Source organism: Mya arenaria, chromosome 7 (assembly GCF_026914265.1).
Source record: "Mya arenaria isolate MELC-2E11 chromosome 7, ASM2691426v1".
Classification (NCBI taxonomy): Eukaryota; Metazoa; Mollusca; class Bivalvia; order Myida; family Myidae; genus Mya; species Mya arenaria.
This window is the reverse complement of record NC_069128.1, coordinates 57,162,390-57,179,620: the sequence shown is the minus strand read 5'-3', so window position 1 is coordinate 57,179,620 and position 17,231 is coordinate 57,162,390. Positions and strand designations below refer to the sequence as shown.

Genomic DNA, 17,231 nt, shown 5'->3' with positions numbered 1-17,231 from the left:
CTAGTGGAGAAGTGAGCCGGTGAAGGAACACCACCAGCTTGTTCCTGATTCAGAAATATACGCTGAACCACTATACATGTAAACCCACACGTGGTCACCCGCCTGGAGTTTGGTGACAACAGGTGAGGTGCCACATGGGTTACTATTATAACCATAATCATAGGCTGAGGTGAGGAACGTAATTGAAGACATGTCCGTATTGCCTTTCCTGATGTTAAAATAAATACTTTGTCGGCTTTGTACACATAATTGTACGGAAAAGAAGTAGTTTCCACTGGAAGGCGCCGTGAAAAGTCCTGTTGTCTTATTGAACGCGTTCCCTTCGTTCAGGATGACTGCTGTAAAGGTGATGATATTTCCAGTCAGTACCTGGTTGCCGTGAGCGTTGAAGGCCACCTGTTCACCTGTACGCAATTGATTAAAAATACAGTTATCGATGTGCTGTATAAGTGTACATACATGTGCAATTCTAAACTTCAACCTTATTCAAGATTCGTAGAAGAACACCAAACCGTCTTGAACTTTAGGGATAACGAAACATGTTTATATATCGCCTATAGAAAAGAGAACACAATTTGTCCATTATGTATATATAGTAGATCAGTTTGTTACGGCGTCATTGTTTACACCAGTTGAGCGCTCTGTTAGTAATGTCACGATTTCTTTTTTTTAACAGACGTATATCATCCATAAATGTTCATGAAAAGTACTATTAGATGTAAAGGTAGTTTGCATTTGCGCCACGTGTTTTTGCCCTACAAACAAAGGAGGAAATTTCCAAAAAGCGTTAGCACATTATATGGATTTCAATTTGTCTCACTGCATTCGCACAGCATGCACGCATGAAATATTGTGATAGTACCTTAAACTATCAACACAAAAGTTGCCAATTATAGACCAAAGCAAAAAACATGAAAAAGCGGTTTCATATTTGAATATAAACATAGACTGGTGTTCATCATTTTAATTGGGAGCCAAAATACAGTTTTATTAACGGCCATCTAACGGTACCAAGTTAAATGCCCAGCATAACAAGGACAAATGTTCCCCATTGTTATACTAACATGTTGAGTTACTGCACGTCTCTGTATGCTCGTTTGTTCCCACACAACCCTTATCGAGTATAGACGACGTCGACGTACAGTTCCGGTGTCTTCGCTGCAGACCATCCCCGCACGTCACACTGCATGACGTCCATGTACCCCAGTCCATCCAGGCTGAAACTACGTTACTACTCATTTCAGTTGCAACTAGTTTTTTTGCTTTACTTTTAAAGATTGCATTTAAGTGATGGATAAATCAATCAAGTGCTCGTGCTTATGTATCCTATATTAAAAACAACGAAAGCAATACAGAACTTTTTGCGTATATTTACTAAACCGACTAATGTAACCGACTGTACAAATTGCTATGTGCACCTGTCGGGGTTCGAACCCAAGACCTCTTGCTCTTGAAGCAGACACTTTACCGCGTCGCTATAAAAGCTAGCTGTATAGCGAGACAGTATAAGTGCCGCTATATACACATCGGTTACACAAGGTTACACATTCCCCCCTCCATTTTTAAATTCGTCCTCGAATTTCGGAGACAAACGTCAATTTGCAATGACCTGGAGGCATATCGTATAACATGGGCCCCACGTTGGGCACCTGTCTGCTCTGGAAGCGGACACTCTACCACGTCGCTATAAAAGTTAGCTCTATAGTGGGACAGTATAAGTGCCGCTATATGAACATCGGTTACACAAGGGACTCGCTATGATGAATATATTGCTTATAAGAAAGGATCTGTTATTTATAGAAAAACAAAATCACTATTTTGAGTAAAATATATAAGCGAATGACACTGTTTTTGCTCGAGGGTTATAACGTCAGTTTGTATTGGTAAAACAGTTCTTGATGTAGATTTTGTTATGTGTAATTCTGGTTTGTTTATCTGTTTGGTTTGTAAAACTTTTGCTTTTCAATTAGGCCGTGTAAGTTGTTTTGTTTAACTCTAAACATAGCGTTTGGTTGCTTATTACGTGGAGCTTTCTCATAACGGTAGAAAGACAAGACTGGTATTGTATGTAATATAACGTTACTCCTATATTGTAGATATTGTTGAAACAAAATCATATTGCCACCTATATACGAATGAGTTAAAAAAACACACAGACAACTGTCAACAAATATTTGTAAAGACTGTAAAAAGTTACGGTGTATGTATTTGAAACTGTGAAACTCAGGAATGCATCCGGATACAATTAACCCGTGGCGTTTAGAACGCTTTTGAATGTATCTTATCCGTTTGATTTGTGATACAATATCGTAGAAAGAGCTCAATATATTTCCGAAATACAATACAATATCCAATACATGATTTTCCGGTTAGCGCAGTGGTTAGTGCACTCGCTTCTCACCTAGGCGACCCGCGTTCGATTCCCGGTCTGGGCACATGCGAGTTTGGTTGGTGTCACCATGCCGTACAAAGGCGGTTTTTCCGGGTGCTACGGTTTCCCACATAATACAAGACCACACTTTGTGTGATTACAATAAGTTGCAATAACTTGTTTCACAATCGTTGATAATCAAATGTTATTAATACGCTTCTAAATGTTCCTCTGATATAAGTATATACTTTCAAGTTCTGCATCTGGTGATGGGAAAGCCGCGGGGTAATTTATGTTCTGTTGTAAGACGTTTGCATCTTAAACCAAGATATATGTTGCTTTGTCTAAGTTGTGATATTTCAATTATGTGTGTGTTTGGTCGGGTATTGATATGGTGTAATTTCGTCTCGTGTAAGTATTTATTTACACGTGAATATATTTCGGTTCAGACCAGGCTTTTCATGATATTACTACCATACAAAATAATCATATCAATACAACTAGTTTTGTTGTGCCTTGGACTATTGCAAATTTGGTCATTTTAAGCCCGATTTTAGCTGAAAGAACAAACTACCGACTGTTATAACTTTAACATAATGGAGTTTTGCCGTCATTAATTTAACACAGTAGCAATCAGCAAGCAATCTCCGTTCAAATAATGTCATCATTATAAAAAAAATATTTGGTCATCTGACATCTAAACTTACCATTTATGCCAAGGCAATGTATTGATAGAATGACAAACTTAATTAAACTTCAATTTAGGGGCATATACCTGGTTCATATATATATTGTCATGCTTTTGCTTCTGACTTTTTCGCCAGATATTACGGATATAATATATAACTTATTCCTCAATGCACAAGATAACAAAGCGATATTACAATTCTTGCTGTAAATATTTTATACAAGCAATGTATGGCCTATGGTTTATGTTTAAACGTTTTGCTACTGAGCTTGTTTCTGTAGCTTTTCTCATACATACTTACTTGCTAGATATTTTAAATCAACTACGTGTCTGGTATTCATGTAATAGGAATCTTATAAAACACACTTACTGGAACATGGACTAGAACTGCATATCTTGAATTGCTGTGGCACATCCTGACAGTAGTCTCCTGCGCGGGAGGGTTTGGGGTTGGTACAGGAACGCTTTCGTTGGGACATACCAACGTCACACGTGGCTGAGCAAAGACTCCAGTCTGACCATCCACTCCATCCGCCATGAACTGAAAAAATATGATAATGGCTTCGATGGATTCTACCTTGTACGGACGGGTTTTACGCCAGAACTGGAATGCCCACATTGTTACATACTCTTAACATATATTGCTGTTTAAGATCCACCTGCTGAATTACTTTTACTTCGAACTGTACGACAATTTTTGTAATCATCATTTGATACAACATTTTTTTCATATTTTATTTTTTGAATGGAAATACATTGTCTAGTATATAATACAGTCCTGTTTATCTTGTAAAAAACAAGTTAAGTGCGTAGCTCAACATATGCACAATCGTAGCAGACGTACCAGGACATAGCTGTTTTGTGCACTGTTTATACTGGGTACTATCCCCCACACAATTAACTCCGCCGTTTGCTGGTTCTGGATTGGTGCATGTGCGTATGCGCACCTGCGTCCCGCTTTCACATGTGACGTCACAACCAGACCACGCACCCCAGGTTGCCCAGTCTCCGTCAACTGAGGTGTTAGAAAATGAAATTGTATAATAACTGGATAAACTATTACATAATGATGACGTCACATGTAAGGAAAAATTGACGATAACCAATACAACGTTACAGTTTATCTTTCCGTCTGACGCCATTATGCTACATCAAGCTATTACATGGTCTCTAAACGCCAGCTCCACCACCTTACGGTGGTGCAAAGAATAAGAGCTGTCGACACTTCCGTGGTGGAGCCACCGTAAAGTGGTGGAGCTGGCGTTTAGAGGTCGTGTATTAAAGCATCAGTACGATTGATATTCTAACAGATGAGTCAATAGAAACTGTACAGTCATGCGCCTGCGTTGAAACTTATATAGGTTTATAATATCGTTATGAACCACATGTATAAATGATTTTGGTGACCAATTAATACCTGTTTTAGTGATTTAAGCATGTAATACGTGGTTGTTCCTATTTTATTCTAATGTTCACGGTCTAAATAGCATGCAGTTAATTAAAGGTCATAACACATACCTAGACTACAAAGTCCACAAAATCTTGGACAAACGCTTTTAGCATGCTGAACGTCGGAACACACGTTGAATAAAGAATGCAGCAACGCGCAATCCACTGTTACCGAGTCAACGCAGGCAGACGCTGAAAAAAACAAAAAAAGGGACGTTGAAAGTTTTTGTCTACATGTAAACCATTGACTTACATGTACAACTGCCTGAATGAAATTGGACACAAATTGCCTCCGTTACAGGTACAGAACACGTGGAAATGCTTTGAAGCAATTGCGTGTGATGAAGAACTGTTTGACATTTGAGAAAAAACAAACGAAAAACAATTACTAACTAAATAAAAAGTGCATTGAAAAGGTATAAACATTTACATACGCTTGCTGTGTTCACAAAGTTTGTTGTTACAGTTATTTGAAGAACAACACTCGTGACAGGCAATGGTCTGACGTTTGCCAACGACTGAAACAGCTGGAGAACCCATGCCACATAGCTAAACGGAGAATGAGTAGAAGAAGTAAAAGAAGTAGTAGACGTAGTAATGGTAATGTTAAAATTTAAACAAACTATCATGTGTTTTCTGTCCGGATATGGAAATTAGACTGAATCCGGTAACGAGGCTTGTATAGAAGGTTCCTAACCGGACAGGAAATACATAATATATAATATCAATTGGTTTGAATTTCTTTAATTTTCCTTTCGTGTAAGATGTGACGTAAAAAATGGTTTTAACATAAGCGACGTTTTCTACTGTAGTAATGCCACGTCGTAATCATGTTAGTTTAACACAATAGCATATAGCAAAACATTGACGTTATAGCATGTCAGCTAGACATATTTACATAAACGTAAGGCATAGTGCATGTCCGTTTGACATTACTGCATGTATGCTAAAATAATAGCAAGTATAAAACGCATAGTTGTTTGTCAGTTAAACATAATAACATGCCATTTAGACATAATAAAATGTACGTTAGACATGCATGCAGTGTAGGTACACACAACAGCATGTCAGTTAGACATAATTACATGTTAATAAGACATACTGCATGCCAGTTTGACATTATAGCTGGTTTGTTTAAATAAAAGCAAGTAAATAACACGCAATTGCTTGTCTGTAAGACTGTATTTCCTGTACGTTAGACATTCTTGAATGTTAGGTAGACATAGTCGCATGTCAGTTAGACATAATTATATTAGTTAGACCTTATGCATTTCAGTTTGAAACAATTACATGTCTTCTAGGCATAATAACGTGCCAGTTTGACATTTAACATGGCAGTTCGAACTTTTAACATATCCGTTAGATATCATGGTGTGTCAGTTAATCGTGACAACATGATATTAAGACATATTGACATGTAACGCAGTCATAATACCGTGCCAGTTACATACACTAGCTAGTCGATTATATAGTGGTCATCCGTGCATATCAGAGTAGAGTAGCTGTCTTGCTAGCAAAGGATACGATTGCTATCATACATTTGTTGGTCAGTTACATTTGAAGCTTTGACCCAAGCTCGTTTTTTCAAGCATTATCGAAATCAAACAAAGCTAAGTGATTATGGTTGGCTAAATATTGTTGCTTTTCTTCAAGGAGAATGTACACGTAATAGTATCTGTAGTAAGAGAATACAATCTCAATTTACCTGATTATCTTCACATCCCATTTCAAACTGTGCAGTCGGTGACGTTTGTGTTGATTTCAAAAAGCACGACTTGGAATATAAGCGTTTTAAGTAGAGTCAATTGTAAAATGTTATTTGTTAAACATTATTTCAATTATAACATACAGTACAAATTGAATTAAATCAGGCAAGTAGTTACAACTTACAAAATTCAATATAACAATCGGTGTTATATACATGAACTCCTATATTCAGGAAATGACATATTACATATGGATTATTTCAAGGTTTATAATTCACTGCATTAGTAAACTTCTAATTCTTGATTAAAAAAACTTGTATTGTTATTTACCTGTCCCGACTGGCATTCCGTGGTAACACTGCAGGAATTTGGATGTTCAATGTTATTACATTGAAGACACACTAGGCCATCTGCAAGGCAAAATGTCAATTACAAATCTTGTAGTAATGTAACAACACATAACCAGATGAAACGCTAGATGATTTATATTTGTTTACGCAAACTAGTTTTTATAAACTTCTTGGACGAGAAACAGGACCCCAATTTCGCAAACATCTCAAATTCCTTATAACTCGATTAAACTTCCGTAACTATTTCTATTTTGGTATATTTAGCGTAATATGAATATTTCAAAGGGCTGTGGACTTTAAAAGGGACTTACCTGTATCATAGTCATGATAAACTAATTACTATTAGTAAAATCACGATTAAGGAAGAAATTTTGCCTAATGTCATACGCTTCTTAAATTTGTTACACTAAGATCCTTTTGAGAAATTTGGACCAGAACAAAACAGACTATACATATTGTTTGGATGGAAGTTAAACCTTATTATTGCCCATACAATTAAAGTCTTGTATTAATTTTAAACGTTGTTATTGCCGAAATGTTTTCTTATGAACTTTACTAAAGGTTTTACCCCCTCCACTCCTTGGTACCAAATCCTTTATTTTTGTCGAATCTTCAATTGTTCTGAAACGAGAGTCTACGTTCACAAAATGCTTAAAAAACCCTGGAGTCTCGAGCACTCTTCAAATACAAGCAACCCCTCTGTACTTACCTGCGTATGACACAACATTATAAAAGGTCCACAGGATAATAACGAACTTCATTTCAAGCATATTGTAAATGGCCGCTGTCTTCTGTGTGAATTACACAACCTGGTTGTAGCTATCTCTGTGCGTCGTTTGTAAGCGATAAACTATTTACGAATCTACTGAAGTTTTATGTAGTTTAAAGGTGCATGATCTATCGTGTTCACGGCAATAAACAAAACTATTAAAGGAACACACATTAATATTATTACGAAAATTAAGTATAATCATGTTAAGTATTACTTTATCTGCGAGCTAAGCACATATAAATATAGATACAATGAAGTTTATGCACACCTTTGAACAAATATTGAACATGAGTATTACATCTTAATTATGTCAAAAAGGAGTACAATCACTGCAGCCTTAAAACAGAACACTCTAGTAGTACAGACAGAGATAAGCACGGTTATAGCACGGTGCTTTCAAGTCTTTAGGCGGATCATGTTATAAGATAAGGCTCAATTCCATTTATTGCTATGAGTTCATATTAAAAATTTACAGACAAAGAACGCCATTCTATAATACATCTCCCCTATACATATGTTTTATAGACGATGCCTTGAACATACAACTAAATACTAAGAGAAAAAGATATATCCCTTGCAAATATTTATTTGCTTGATCTTAAAGTGAAATGCTTACTTTGTCCAACGTAAACTCAGAACAGACAGTGTTAGCGCGTTTTCGTAAAGTTAACATTCTGTGTATTAAAATGCCTGCCTTAATCATGCATTATAATAAAACGCATATCATTGTTGTTTTCTGATTTAAGGATATAAAAGGTATTTCAAAGAAAAGCTTACTTTTACTTCTTTGTGGGCAAAAAAAACGTGTTGAAAACATGGGAGCTGTGGTAAAGTTATGAATGGCTATTTTAATTGGCGTACTAATGAGTGGAATGTCGTCATTTGGACGATATCGATGATTCCCCCCCCCCCAATCAAGATCAATCCTAGACACTTCTTGTTGATTGACTTGCTTCTTATCTTAGTGACATCGATCTCAGTGCCAGGTCTTTGTCGTCATAGCATGCGATGGAACAAGGACAATATATATATACGAGTATAGCTGCTCCTAAAAACGAAAAAATCAATTAACTACGGGCTCACATATTCAATATTCTTATTAATTTACATGGCTTTTTCACATCTATAATGATATGTATAATTATGTGTAAATATAATACAAATACTCTTCTAGAATGTTTTACTTATCACTGTTTTCAGGTTTGTATTTCGACTCACTTAATCACATCCTATATTTTAACATTACAAATTAAAGCTGACTCTATAGTCAACACAGTATGGCCTTTATTATGACATGTATAAGTCGCACTAAGAGACCCATCATTAAAATTATTGACTTTCAAGCAGAAAACGTGATATTACTCGGATAGGTAATGAAGAAAGCAAGTGACTACTATCTTGTTTCCAGATGAAGTAAATAATCTGAACCACACTGTACACCCACAAGTGGGCTCCCGCCTGAAACTTAGACACCATAAATGTAGTGTCAAATTGACCACTATACTGATAATACAAATAGTGTGATACTATGTTCAGCTAGAAAGACTTTTCGGAATGTGACAAGATATCTAATGGCGTTTATGACCACATAACTGTACCGAAAAGAGGTAGTCTCCTCTGATTCGCGCTGTCAAAGGATCAGATGTATTGTTTAAGGCGTTGCCTTTGTCCATGATAACTTTTGAAACAGTAGTTATGTCTCCAAACAAAACCTTGTAGCCATGCGCTTTGAATGCACTATGAACACCTGTTACATAGCATTGGATGTGTTAAGACAGAACCAACAAAACCCGGATGTCAGTTCTATATACCGGTATCAAACAAAACACAAATAATTACTGAAGGACGGGGGAACGGACAATTATTTCTTAGCTATGATCATCTGCGCTATATAATCCTCCACCAAAAAAGCTAATTTTAAACAATCCACGACGGGCGTTCCTTATATATATATATGAAAAACTACAGAAACAAGCTCAGGACCCAAAAGTTTAGATATAACCCCCGTTTAATGGCACAGGGTAAACGCCAAAGACATAAAACACAAAAACAAACACAATCACAAACAAGAAAGAAATACAGCACAACACTCCACTAACAACACAGTGCATATATATACTATTTAAAAAAAACTAAGTGTGTTTTTCAAGGATTGTTAGGTACCGCTTTGGAACGGTCAGTAAAATGTAAGTTTACTGGGGGTTTAAACCAGTTTGTGTGCACAACCTCACTCTTATCCCAACAATCCCGAATAAGTAAAAACGTAAATGGTAAATCGTATCAAAGTATGCATGAACTTGAGGAAACTTAATAGTTAAACAAATAATAATAAACTGATAGGTAAACCCCAAGTACTTTTATGATAAACGTCCCGAGCCAAAAAGTATTAGCGGTATGGACGAAGGTAAAATTATTGTATTTCTAACGGTCCCATGCTTTGCAAAACAAATGACAGTAAAATACTCGATTGTGTCACATATTAATCGAACATTTTTGACACAATAGTTCCAGATTAAAAGCTATATCTTTATTACAGGAAATACTTTTTTATAACCTTTAAAATAATTGTATATTTTCAACGTAAAAAAACTAATGAGCATGGAAACGTATCATCAACCATTATGTGAAATCAAAACAGTTCTTCGTTTGAGAAACTGCAGCGTTGACATCATAATTAATATTGTTGTCATGTTTTGTTCCCGCTGACTTGTGTTAACCCTGTGCAATTAAATGGGGTTTAAGTTTAAACTTTTGGCTACTGAGCTTGTTCTGTAGTTATTCATCATATAATTATTTCTATATATCAACATGCTTCTTGTTTTAATAATGTGTACATGAGCAACAAAGTTTCTTCTACAACATCTGAATAGTAAATTTGTAGTCGTGTAGGCTTACTGATAGTCGCCAAAATCTTTAGTGCACAAAAGGTTATACACACACGCATGAAATGTTGCGCACCCTTTCTATCATAACTGTTTGGGTAAGCCAGTTTATATCACCACTCTCTCTCTCTCTTGTTGACCATTCCAAAGGAGAAATAACTGATATTTGTAGATCCACGATAATACATTTATCGTAGGTATTCTGTAAACACAGCAACATCAAAAAGCCAATGGCTTCGTAATATTAACGTACATCCCTTTGAAAAAGATGCGACATATCGGCAACATCCATACATTAGATATTCAACATATTCATCTCTCGACGGCCGTTTTCGCTCGAAAAGTCCAAAAGCGATATAGATAATATATATTTCCCTAAATGTCAATGATCTTTCCAAAAGTTAGTTATTTGATCGGCATAAATGATACATAGACTGTCCTTTATGACATTGGTCTTTGAGCGACATCAAAGCTGTGTGCCACTGTTCTGTCTAAAAGTTCGTTATCCTCGCGACATGAAGTGTCGACCTCTGGCTTGTTTGACCATCCCTAGATTGTATTGTTAGACAGGATACTTTGTTGTTCGAGCACTCATCGACGTTTGGAACTTCCATATACAGTCATCAGTTGCCTTTCGTGCTATGCAGGAACTAGAAGTTTGTTAAATGATTGACGTTGGTGACAAGAATGCCGTAGAAGGCACGTGGGTCATCCTTGTCTCGTGTTTGTAAATTGTCTTTGTTTCTCTAAATGTCTAATTTGGCCCGACGATTCGGGGTCAAAAGATTAACTACAAAACGCTTCCTTAATGTATATAATTGTTATGCATTTGTGGACCACGACATCCAAGTATCTTTGAAACGGACAAATTCAAAGCGACCATGTTAGGTGAATGTCGGTAAATGGTTGTATAATGCATTGAGGAGTGTGAATCTGTATCTCCGGCTTATGTAATGTATTTGCTTTAGATGACTGTATGTGGGGCAAATTTAGAAATGGCAAAGATTTTTAAAGGATTGTCTTCAGGTCTGTCTCTTTCAGGTTTTGTTTATTAGGCTTATTGTTTTGTTCGCTATTAAGGAGTTATGAAAGAGTTTGTTTTCTAAATACCGCTTTAATGAGATTAGACACCAGCAGCCAATTGTATAAACGTGGATAAGTCCTAACCAGCGGTTATCTTTTGGTTATCTCCCTGGTTTGGTCAAGTTATCCGTAAACCGATTGTATAAAAAATAAGTTATCCTAACCAGCGCGTGATTCGGCTAACTTTTGGACAATATTTAACCGACCACTGGGAGTATGGTTAACTGACTTATCCAAAACAAAGATGGCGGACCAGACATAAACAAGCTCGATTCCAAACTTATTTCAACGATTTTACAGACACATGGACTCTGCCTAAATAAAAAACAAATGGTATAACATCGATATCCATGACAGTGATGAATTTAGAGGTAAGAAAAAAACAATTTCTTATTTGTGACCCAATTTATGCATAAAACTTATCCAAGGAATCTTGAAACAAAAACAGTGACAACAAGCTGCATTTTGAGAACGATATTTACCTTTTTATTGTGTGCATATATATTCCATAATCTTACACTAGTCACGACTCTGGGTCGAGACCAACACTTGCTTGCAGGTCTCGCCCTTACTGTGTATAGATACACCCTCGCTTTAAACATATTTTGTTTCATTTCCACATATTTACAATCAAACTAAACCGCGTGTAAACATTGAGAAGTTGACTGCTATGACGTCATTTTCAAGGAATCTTACCCATTCTAAAGTCTATTTCTCCAACTTTCTTTCAATACACCCTGGTTGAGGCACACAGGAGGATAATTGCTACTGTTCAGTAGTATGTAATTATATTATTGGTTTATACTAATTTATTTTAGCTCGATTGAGACGAAAGCTGATAGCTTATAAGATCACTCTCGAGTCCGTTTCCTGGGCAGAAACCAGTACTGTGTCCTTTTTGAGAGGCCATGAGAAAGTACCCCTAGTGGGGATCGAACCCACAACCTCTTGGATGAGAGGCGGACACCTGTACCACTAGACCACTCTCACCACACATAAAGAAGTGTGTGTGCATGTGTGTGTGGGTGCGTGCGTGCGTGCTTGCGTGCGTGATATAAATGACTAAATGTAAGCTATTTGTGATTTGAGACCTAACTGTATCCTGCAAATAACATGTTATAGATAAAAAGACAGATACATTATTTATCTCTTATTGTATATAATAAATGTATGTTTCAGTTGAGTGGTTTTACCATCCAAAGTCAGAAGAACCAGTGTTGATAAGTTCTACACATGTCTGCTACAGCAGGGAATGGAACCAACACCAGATCTAATACTTCACGAGCAGTAAGGATATACATAGCATTATCAGGTTAGATTGTTAACAAAACTATATTGTGAAATTGAAAACATATTTCAGTAAATATAGCAGTATACTCAGTACAGTCATTTGAATAAAAGAAAATACATTTATATTTATATATAATAATTGGCTTCTTCATAATTCAACCTTCATTGATAACAATGAACATAAATATCATAAAATAAAGTGAGAGCAATACTTAATAGGAATTATTAAGAATGCCTACCCAATCACATGTTATGGGTAATATGTTGAATATCTGTTTGTAAGTCTGTTTGACTGCCTGATGTCAAATTGTCTTGAATACTCCACTTAAGGGAAAGTTTTACAGGAACATTCAAATGTAAAGCATGGATTTTTATACTTCTGCTTTATTGCTTATTAAATAGTTTAAATTTGAACATTTGAGTACTATAGAGACCAAATTGCATTCTGTTGCATTAAAATCATGTTTTGACATTCCAGTTCTTGTAACTTATATAGTTTAGTTTTCATGGTGTTTTAAAGGGGCGTTCCCTTCATTGGCAAAATATCATTCATCTACCTTTAAAATATGTTCAAATGCCTATTTAAACGCACATACAGGATTGTTATGATTTAAAATATTCATTTTACTATTCTTCAGAGTGTAGCGGTACTAGCCACTTGATGACCAAGTTCATCTGACAGACTCCTGTTTTAGGAAACACCACAAACAGGAACTTAAAAGTTCATGAGAGGAATAGAAAACGTTTCAAATTGCTGCTCCCAGAGGGCTTAATTGTCAACGTCCTATCTTGTATTGAAAGGGTTAAATAAAAAATGATTATTGTTAATTATTATATTATCCATCAAATTTGATATCTTAGATCTTTTTCTTGCAATTCAAATTATCATACTAATGGGGAGTGTTATATAAAAGAAATAATAAATACCACTTGTCATGTTGAAACAATGTTTAGTTTGATTATTGTTTTTAATTGGAATGTACCAAAATAGTCATTTTATATTTAAATTTCACTCTTAATGATTTTCTTTGTAAACTATTCATTTGACAGTTAATGGCTGAATTGGAAAATAAACAACAGTATTTGACATTAATTATATTGACACAGGACTGCATTTACTGTAAAAATAGTTTTTACAAAAGATGTTGGTCAAACATTATGCCCCCCCCCCCTTGAGCGCCATGTTGTCAGGATTATATTGACAATTGTATGAAATTTGCATGGACCGAAATGACAGCTGATTTGTCACTGACATTGGATGCCGTTGAGGCAGTTTTAAGATTATGACCATTCAATGTTTGAGGATAGAGAGTGTTTTGACCATGACCTTTGACTCTACGACCTCAAAACCCATAGGAGTCATCAGCTGGTCACCAAAAATATAAATGTCAAGTTTAAGGACCATGGGTGCAGGCATTGACAAGTTATCACACAGACAAGCTTTTTTCGTTCAAGGTCACTGTAACCTTGACCTTTAACCCGATGACCCCTAAAATCATAAGGGGTCATCTACAGGTCAGACACAACTCCAAGACAAGTTTGAGGGCCATGGGTGCAGGCATTGTCGAATTATCATTTGAAACATTTTCACATTCAAAGTCACTGTGAACTTGATCTTTGACCCAATGACTCCTAAGATCAATAAGGGTTATCTCCTGGTCAAGCCCAGCTTCCATGTCAAGTTTGATGATCATAGATTCAGGCATTGTTGAGATTTCACTGGGAGAAGATTTGTTAGCTTTTATGCGTTAAAGGTTACTGTGACCTTGACCTTGACCAGATGACCACCAAAGTCAATAGGGGTCATCTACTGGTCAGACCCAACCTTCATGTCAAGTTTGATGACCATATAACCCTATACCCCTCTTCTTCGAAGGGGCGGGGGGGGGGGATAGTAACGAACATTTTGTATAAATGATGAATGGTTGGTTTAAAAAAAAATCTTATAACAAATATGATAAATTAAATACATTATTGCTAGAGTGTGGTTTTATTGACTTGTTTTTTGTAAAATAAATTTGCATGTCTCTTCAACACTAACATTAAAGATTTTATTAATCTTAAATACATGTGTGTGTTGTTACACACTGACTTTGAATTTATTTACATAGTTTTATGAAAATAAAGAAAATAAATTATATTTCATATCTGTTGATTTTGTGGTCCTGGTAAGTGGAAATGAATTCACGCAATGGTTTATCTAAGGCCATATAGAGAATAAGTTATTAATAATACATTGTATTATGCTGAGAGGGTTAAATTGTAAACTAATAATTTCTCTGTACTGATACTGATACCAAAAGTCACTTATAATATAAATGAGTTTAAATTTGAATAATAATACTAATTTGAATAACATATAAAACTAAACGTTTTAATGTCAACTTTGAATAACATATAATGTCAACATATAAAAAACAAGATAAATATATTAAATTAGTATCAAAAGGAATGGTCCCATACAAAACTCATTTGATTTTTTCAAGGACAAAGTTGAAACTGACTATACATTCCGTAGATGGCATCTTCTACAAAAAACACACACTTAAATGGACGAAGCCATTGCATTTTAATGAAAGTGACACTTTTTATTTCGGGTTAGCAAATACAATTTATTGGCAACTGGTATTCACTTAAAACTTGTTACGGTATATTAAAGAAGATTATATGAATGATGTTTGCATGCTCATGCATTTTTATTTGATGCAATATCAACAATATTGTGCACATTAAAAGTTAAATACCCCTGTTTCCGGAATGAGCTTATCCGTTGAGATGTTGCATGTGTAATATTTATCAAACTATTTTTGACAGAAGGAGCGTATACATTGTTGACAGTTTTTTCAGGTATTTGGTTGAATATTTACCATTTTAATATGCTGGGCAGATTTAATGAAGTTTGTCATTAAATCTGCCGATGCACAAAATTCTATAAAGAGGAAATATGCACTTGAAATAGGTAAGTGCGATTTTATTAAATTGGTACTAAGTTTACTGTACCATGATATATTAGATTTTCATTTGTCATTTTCATTTTCAAAGGTACACCATAAGCCCTATATATTGGTGTATATTAAAGTAATAGGTACATGTTTACGCTACTTAATGGATATTGGATGTGTAATGGATTTGATGGGTATTTTTTTTCATTAAAATTCAACAACCTTTTCGTAATGTCGTTGTATATGCCAAACAAGTCTATGATGTTAACAGAAAAATGCGGTAAACACGCACTGACCGGAACCTTGTTTTACCAGTGCATTGTAGGTATTTTTATGAAGTTTTGGTTAGGTTAAAGTTGTCCAAGTTGGTTAACTTAGCCGCCGCATTTTCTGCCTTTATACAAACGGATAAACGGTTTGGATAAAATGGCCAACTTGGTTAAAGTTAACCGCTGGACAACTTTAACCAGCGGTTAAATCTAACCAACTTTTATACAATTGGCTGCAGCTTGTTCCAAAATCGGCAAATATAGTATTTACTCAAAACAAGCCTTATTTTTTTTTTAATTCGAGCTAGTATGTGGTCGATATTACATCAATTTACATGATAAAAAGGACATCCGTCACCATCTCAGCTGATTTTACCCGTTTAAAAATATCGCATATTGGTTTCCAAGTTTATATTGTGTATATTTAGCATGTCAAAGTCACGTGATTAGTACAGATACATAAACCGACGTGTGTCTAAAATTTACTGGAATTTACGTGGTAGACAAACCAATTAAATTTCGAATTGGAAAAATACGTGAAAACTGCATCAGTAAATAAGATTCGATTCGTTGTACACAACGAAACAAATTTTATGTAAGTTTTGAACAATTTTCTCTTGGTGTCTAGTCCCTTATATTTGCTATATTTAAAAAAGTTTGTTATTCATATTCTGTAATACAAAAAAAACGTTATTGGTTGAACTACATACCTTGAATATTTATATATACATACCATATGATTTGAATTACGAAGAAAACGGTCATTTAAATTAGCTAAAAAAGTTTACACTATATATTCATAACTTTTTTCCGGCGTTCCAAGTTGTTTTATTGAACTCATTTATCTTCGATGTATTCTAGGAGTAAAGTGTGTGTATGCCTCTCGTGTGTTTGCCAAGTAGTCGGTTAAAATATTTTACAATTGAGTGATGGGAAAAATAAAATCATCACGGTTAAAGTAACTATGGAAGCGCTATTTGGACATCAAAAATTCTACAACATATTATCAATTTTGTGTTGTTTTACATGTACATCGAAAAAACAAGACAGCAGAAAGACGTGGTTGTATTATAATTTGGACGGCATACCTTAATGTAAATATTCTTTTTACGCAAAATGATTTGCGAACAAATTTGATGGTTCCAAAACGTTTCCGTACTATTGACAGAAAATTCATTTTTAATAGGACCAGTCAAACTCATTATGTATGGCATTGTCTAATATGCTACTTATCACTTTGAAGTATTTACAAAAGAATGTCTGGAAGTATTGACCTTATACATTACAAGAAAACGCACACAAAATGACCATTTATGTACATGTCGACGCCATGTTTGTCATTGATCTGTATGTAAACACACATACATTGTTTTGCGATTTTTTGTTTGAAGGTTTTCCAAGAATGTTGTTTTGGACTTAGCGGTTCAAG

At 35.2% G+C, this 17,231-nt stretch overlaps 1 protein-coding gene and 1 long non-coding RNA gene across 2 annotated transcripts; one reads left to right on the top strand and one right to left on the bottom strand.

Annotated features, from left to right (window-relative positions):
• LOC128241283 (thrombospondin-1-like) lies at positions 1-5,048 on the bottom strand. Its single transcript, XM_052958225.1, has 5 exons — positions 4,943-5,048; positions 4,578-4,700; positions 3,904-4,074; positions 3,430-3,600; positions 1-404 (listed from the first exon to the last, which is right to left on the bottom strand). The coding sequence occupies exons 1-5, from the start codon at positions 5,046-5,048 to the stop codon at positions 1-3; spliced, it is 975 nt and encodes a 324-aa protein (XP_052814185.1).
• Positions 5,049-11,357: 6,309 nt separating this feature from the next.
• On the top strand, positions 11,358-13,370 carry LOC128240181 (uncharacterized). The gene is made up of 3 exons (XR_008262077.1): positions 11,358-11,672; positions 12,481-12,613; positions 13,230-13,370. It is a non-coding gene; the product is annotated as an uncharacterized LOC128240181 (long non-coding RNA).
• The last annotated feature ends 3,861 nt before the right edge of the window (positions 13,371-17,231 follow it).

Bases quoted from the DNA above. Each gene is read 5' to 3' on its own strand.
- LOC128241283 (XM_052958225.1), bottom strand. From the start codon at position 5,048: ATGGGTTCTCCAGCTGTTTCAGTCGTTGGCAAACGTCAGACCATTGCC. The intron at 3,601-3,903 runs GTACGTCTGCTA...ATATTTTTTCAG, and splicing joins CACAAAACAGCTATGTCCTG to TTCATGGCGGATGGAGTGGA. The intron at 405-3,429 runs GTAAGTGTGTTT...AATTGCGTACAG, and splicing joins CAGTTCTAGTCCATGTTCCA to GTGAACAGGTGGCCTTCAAC.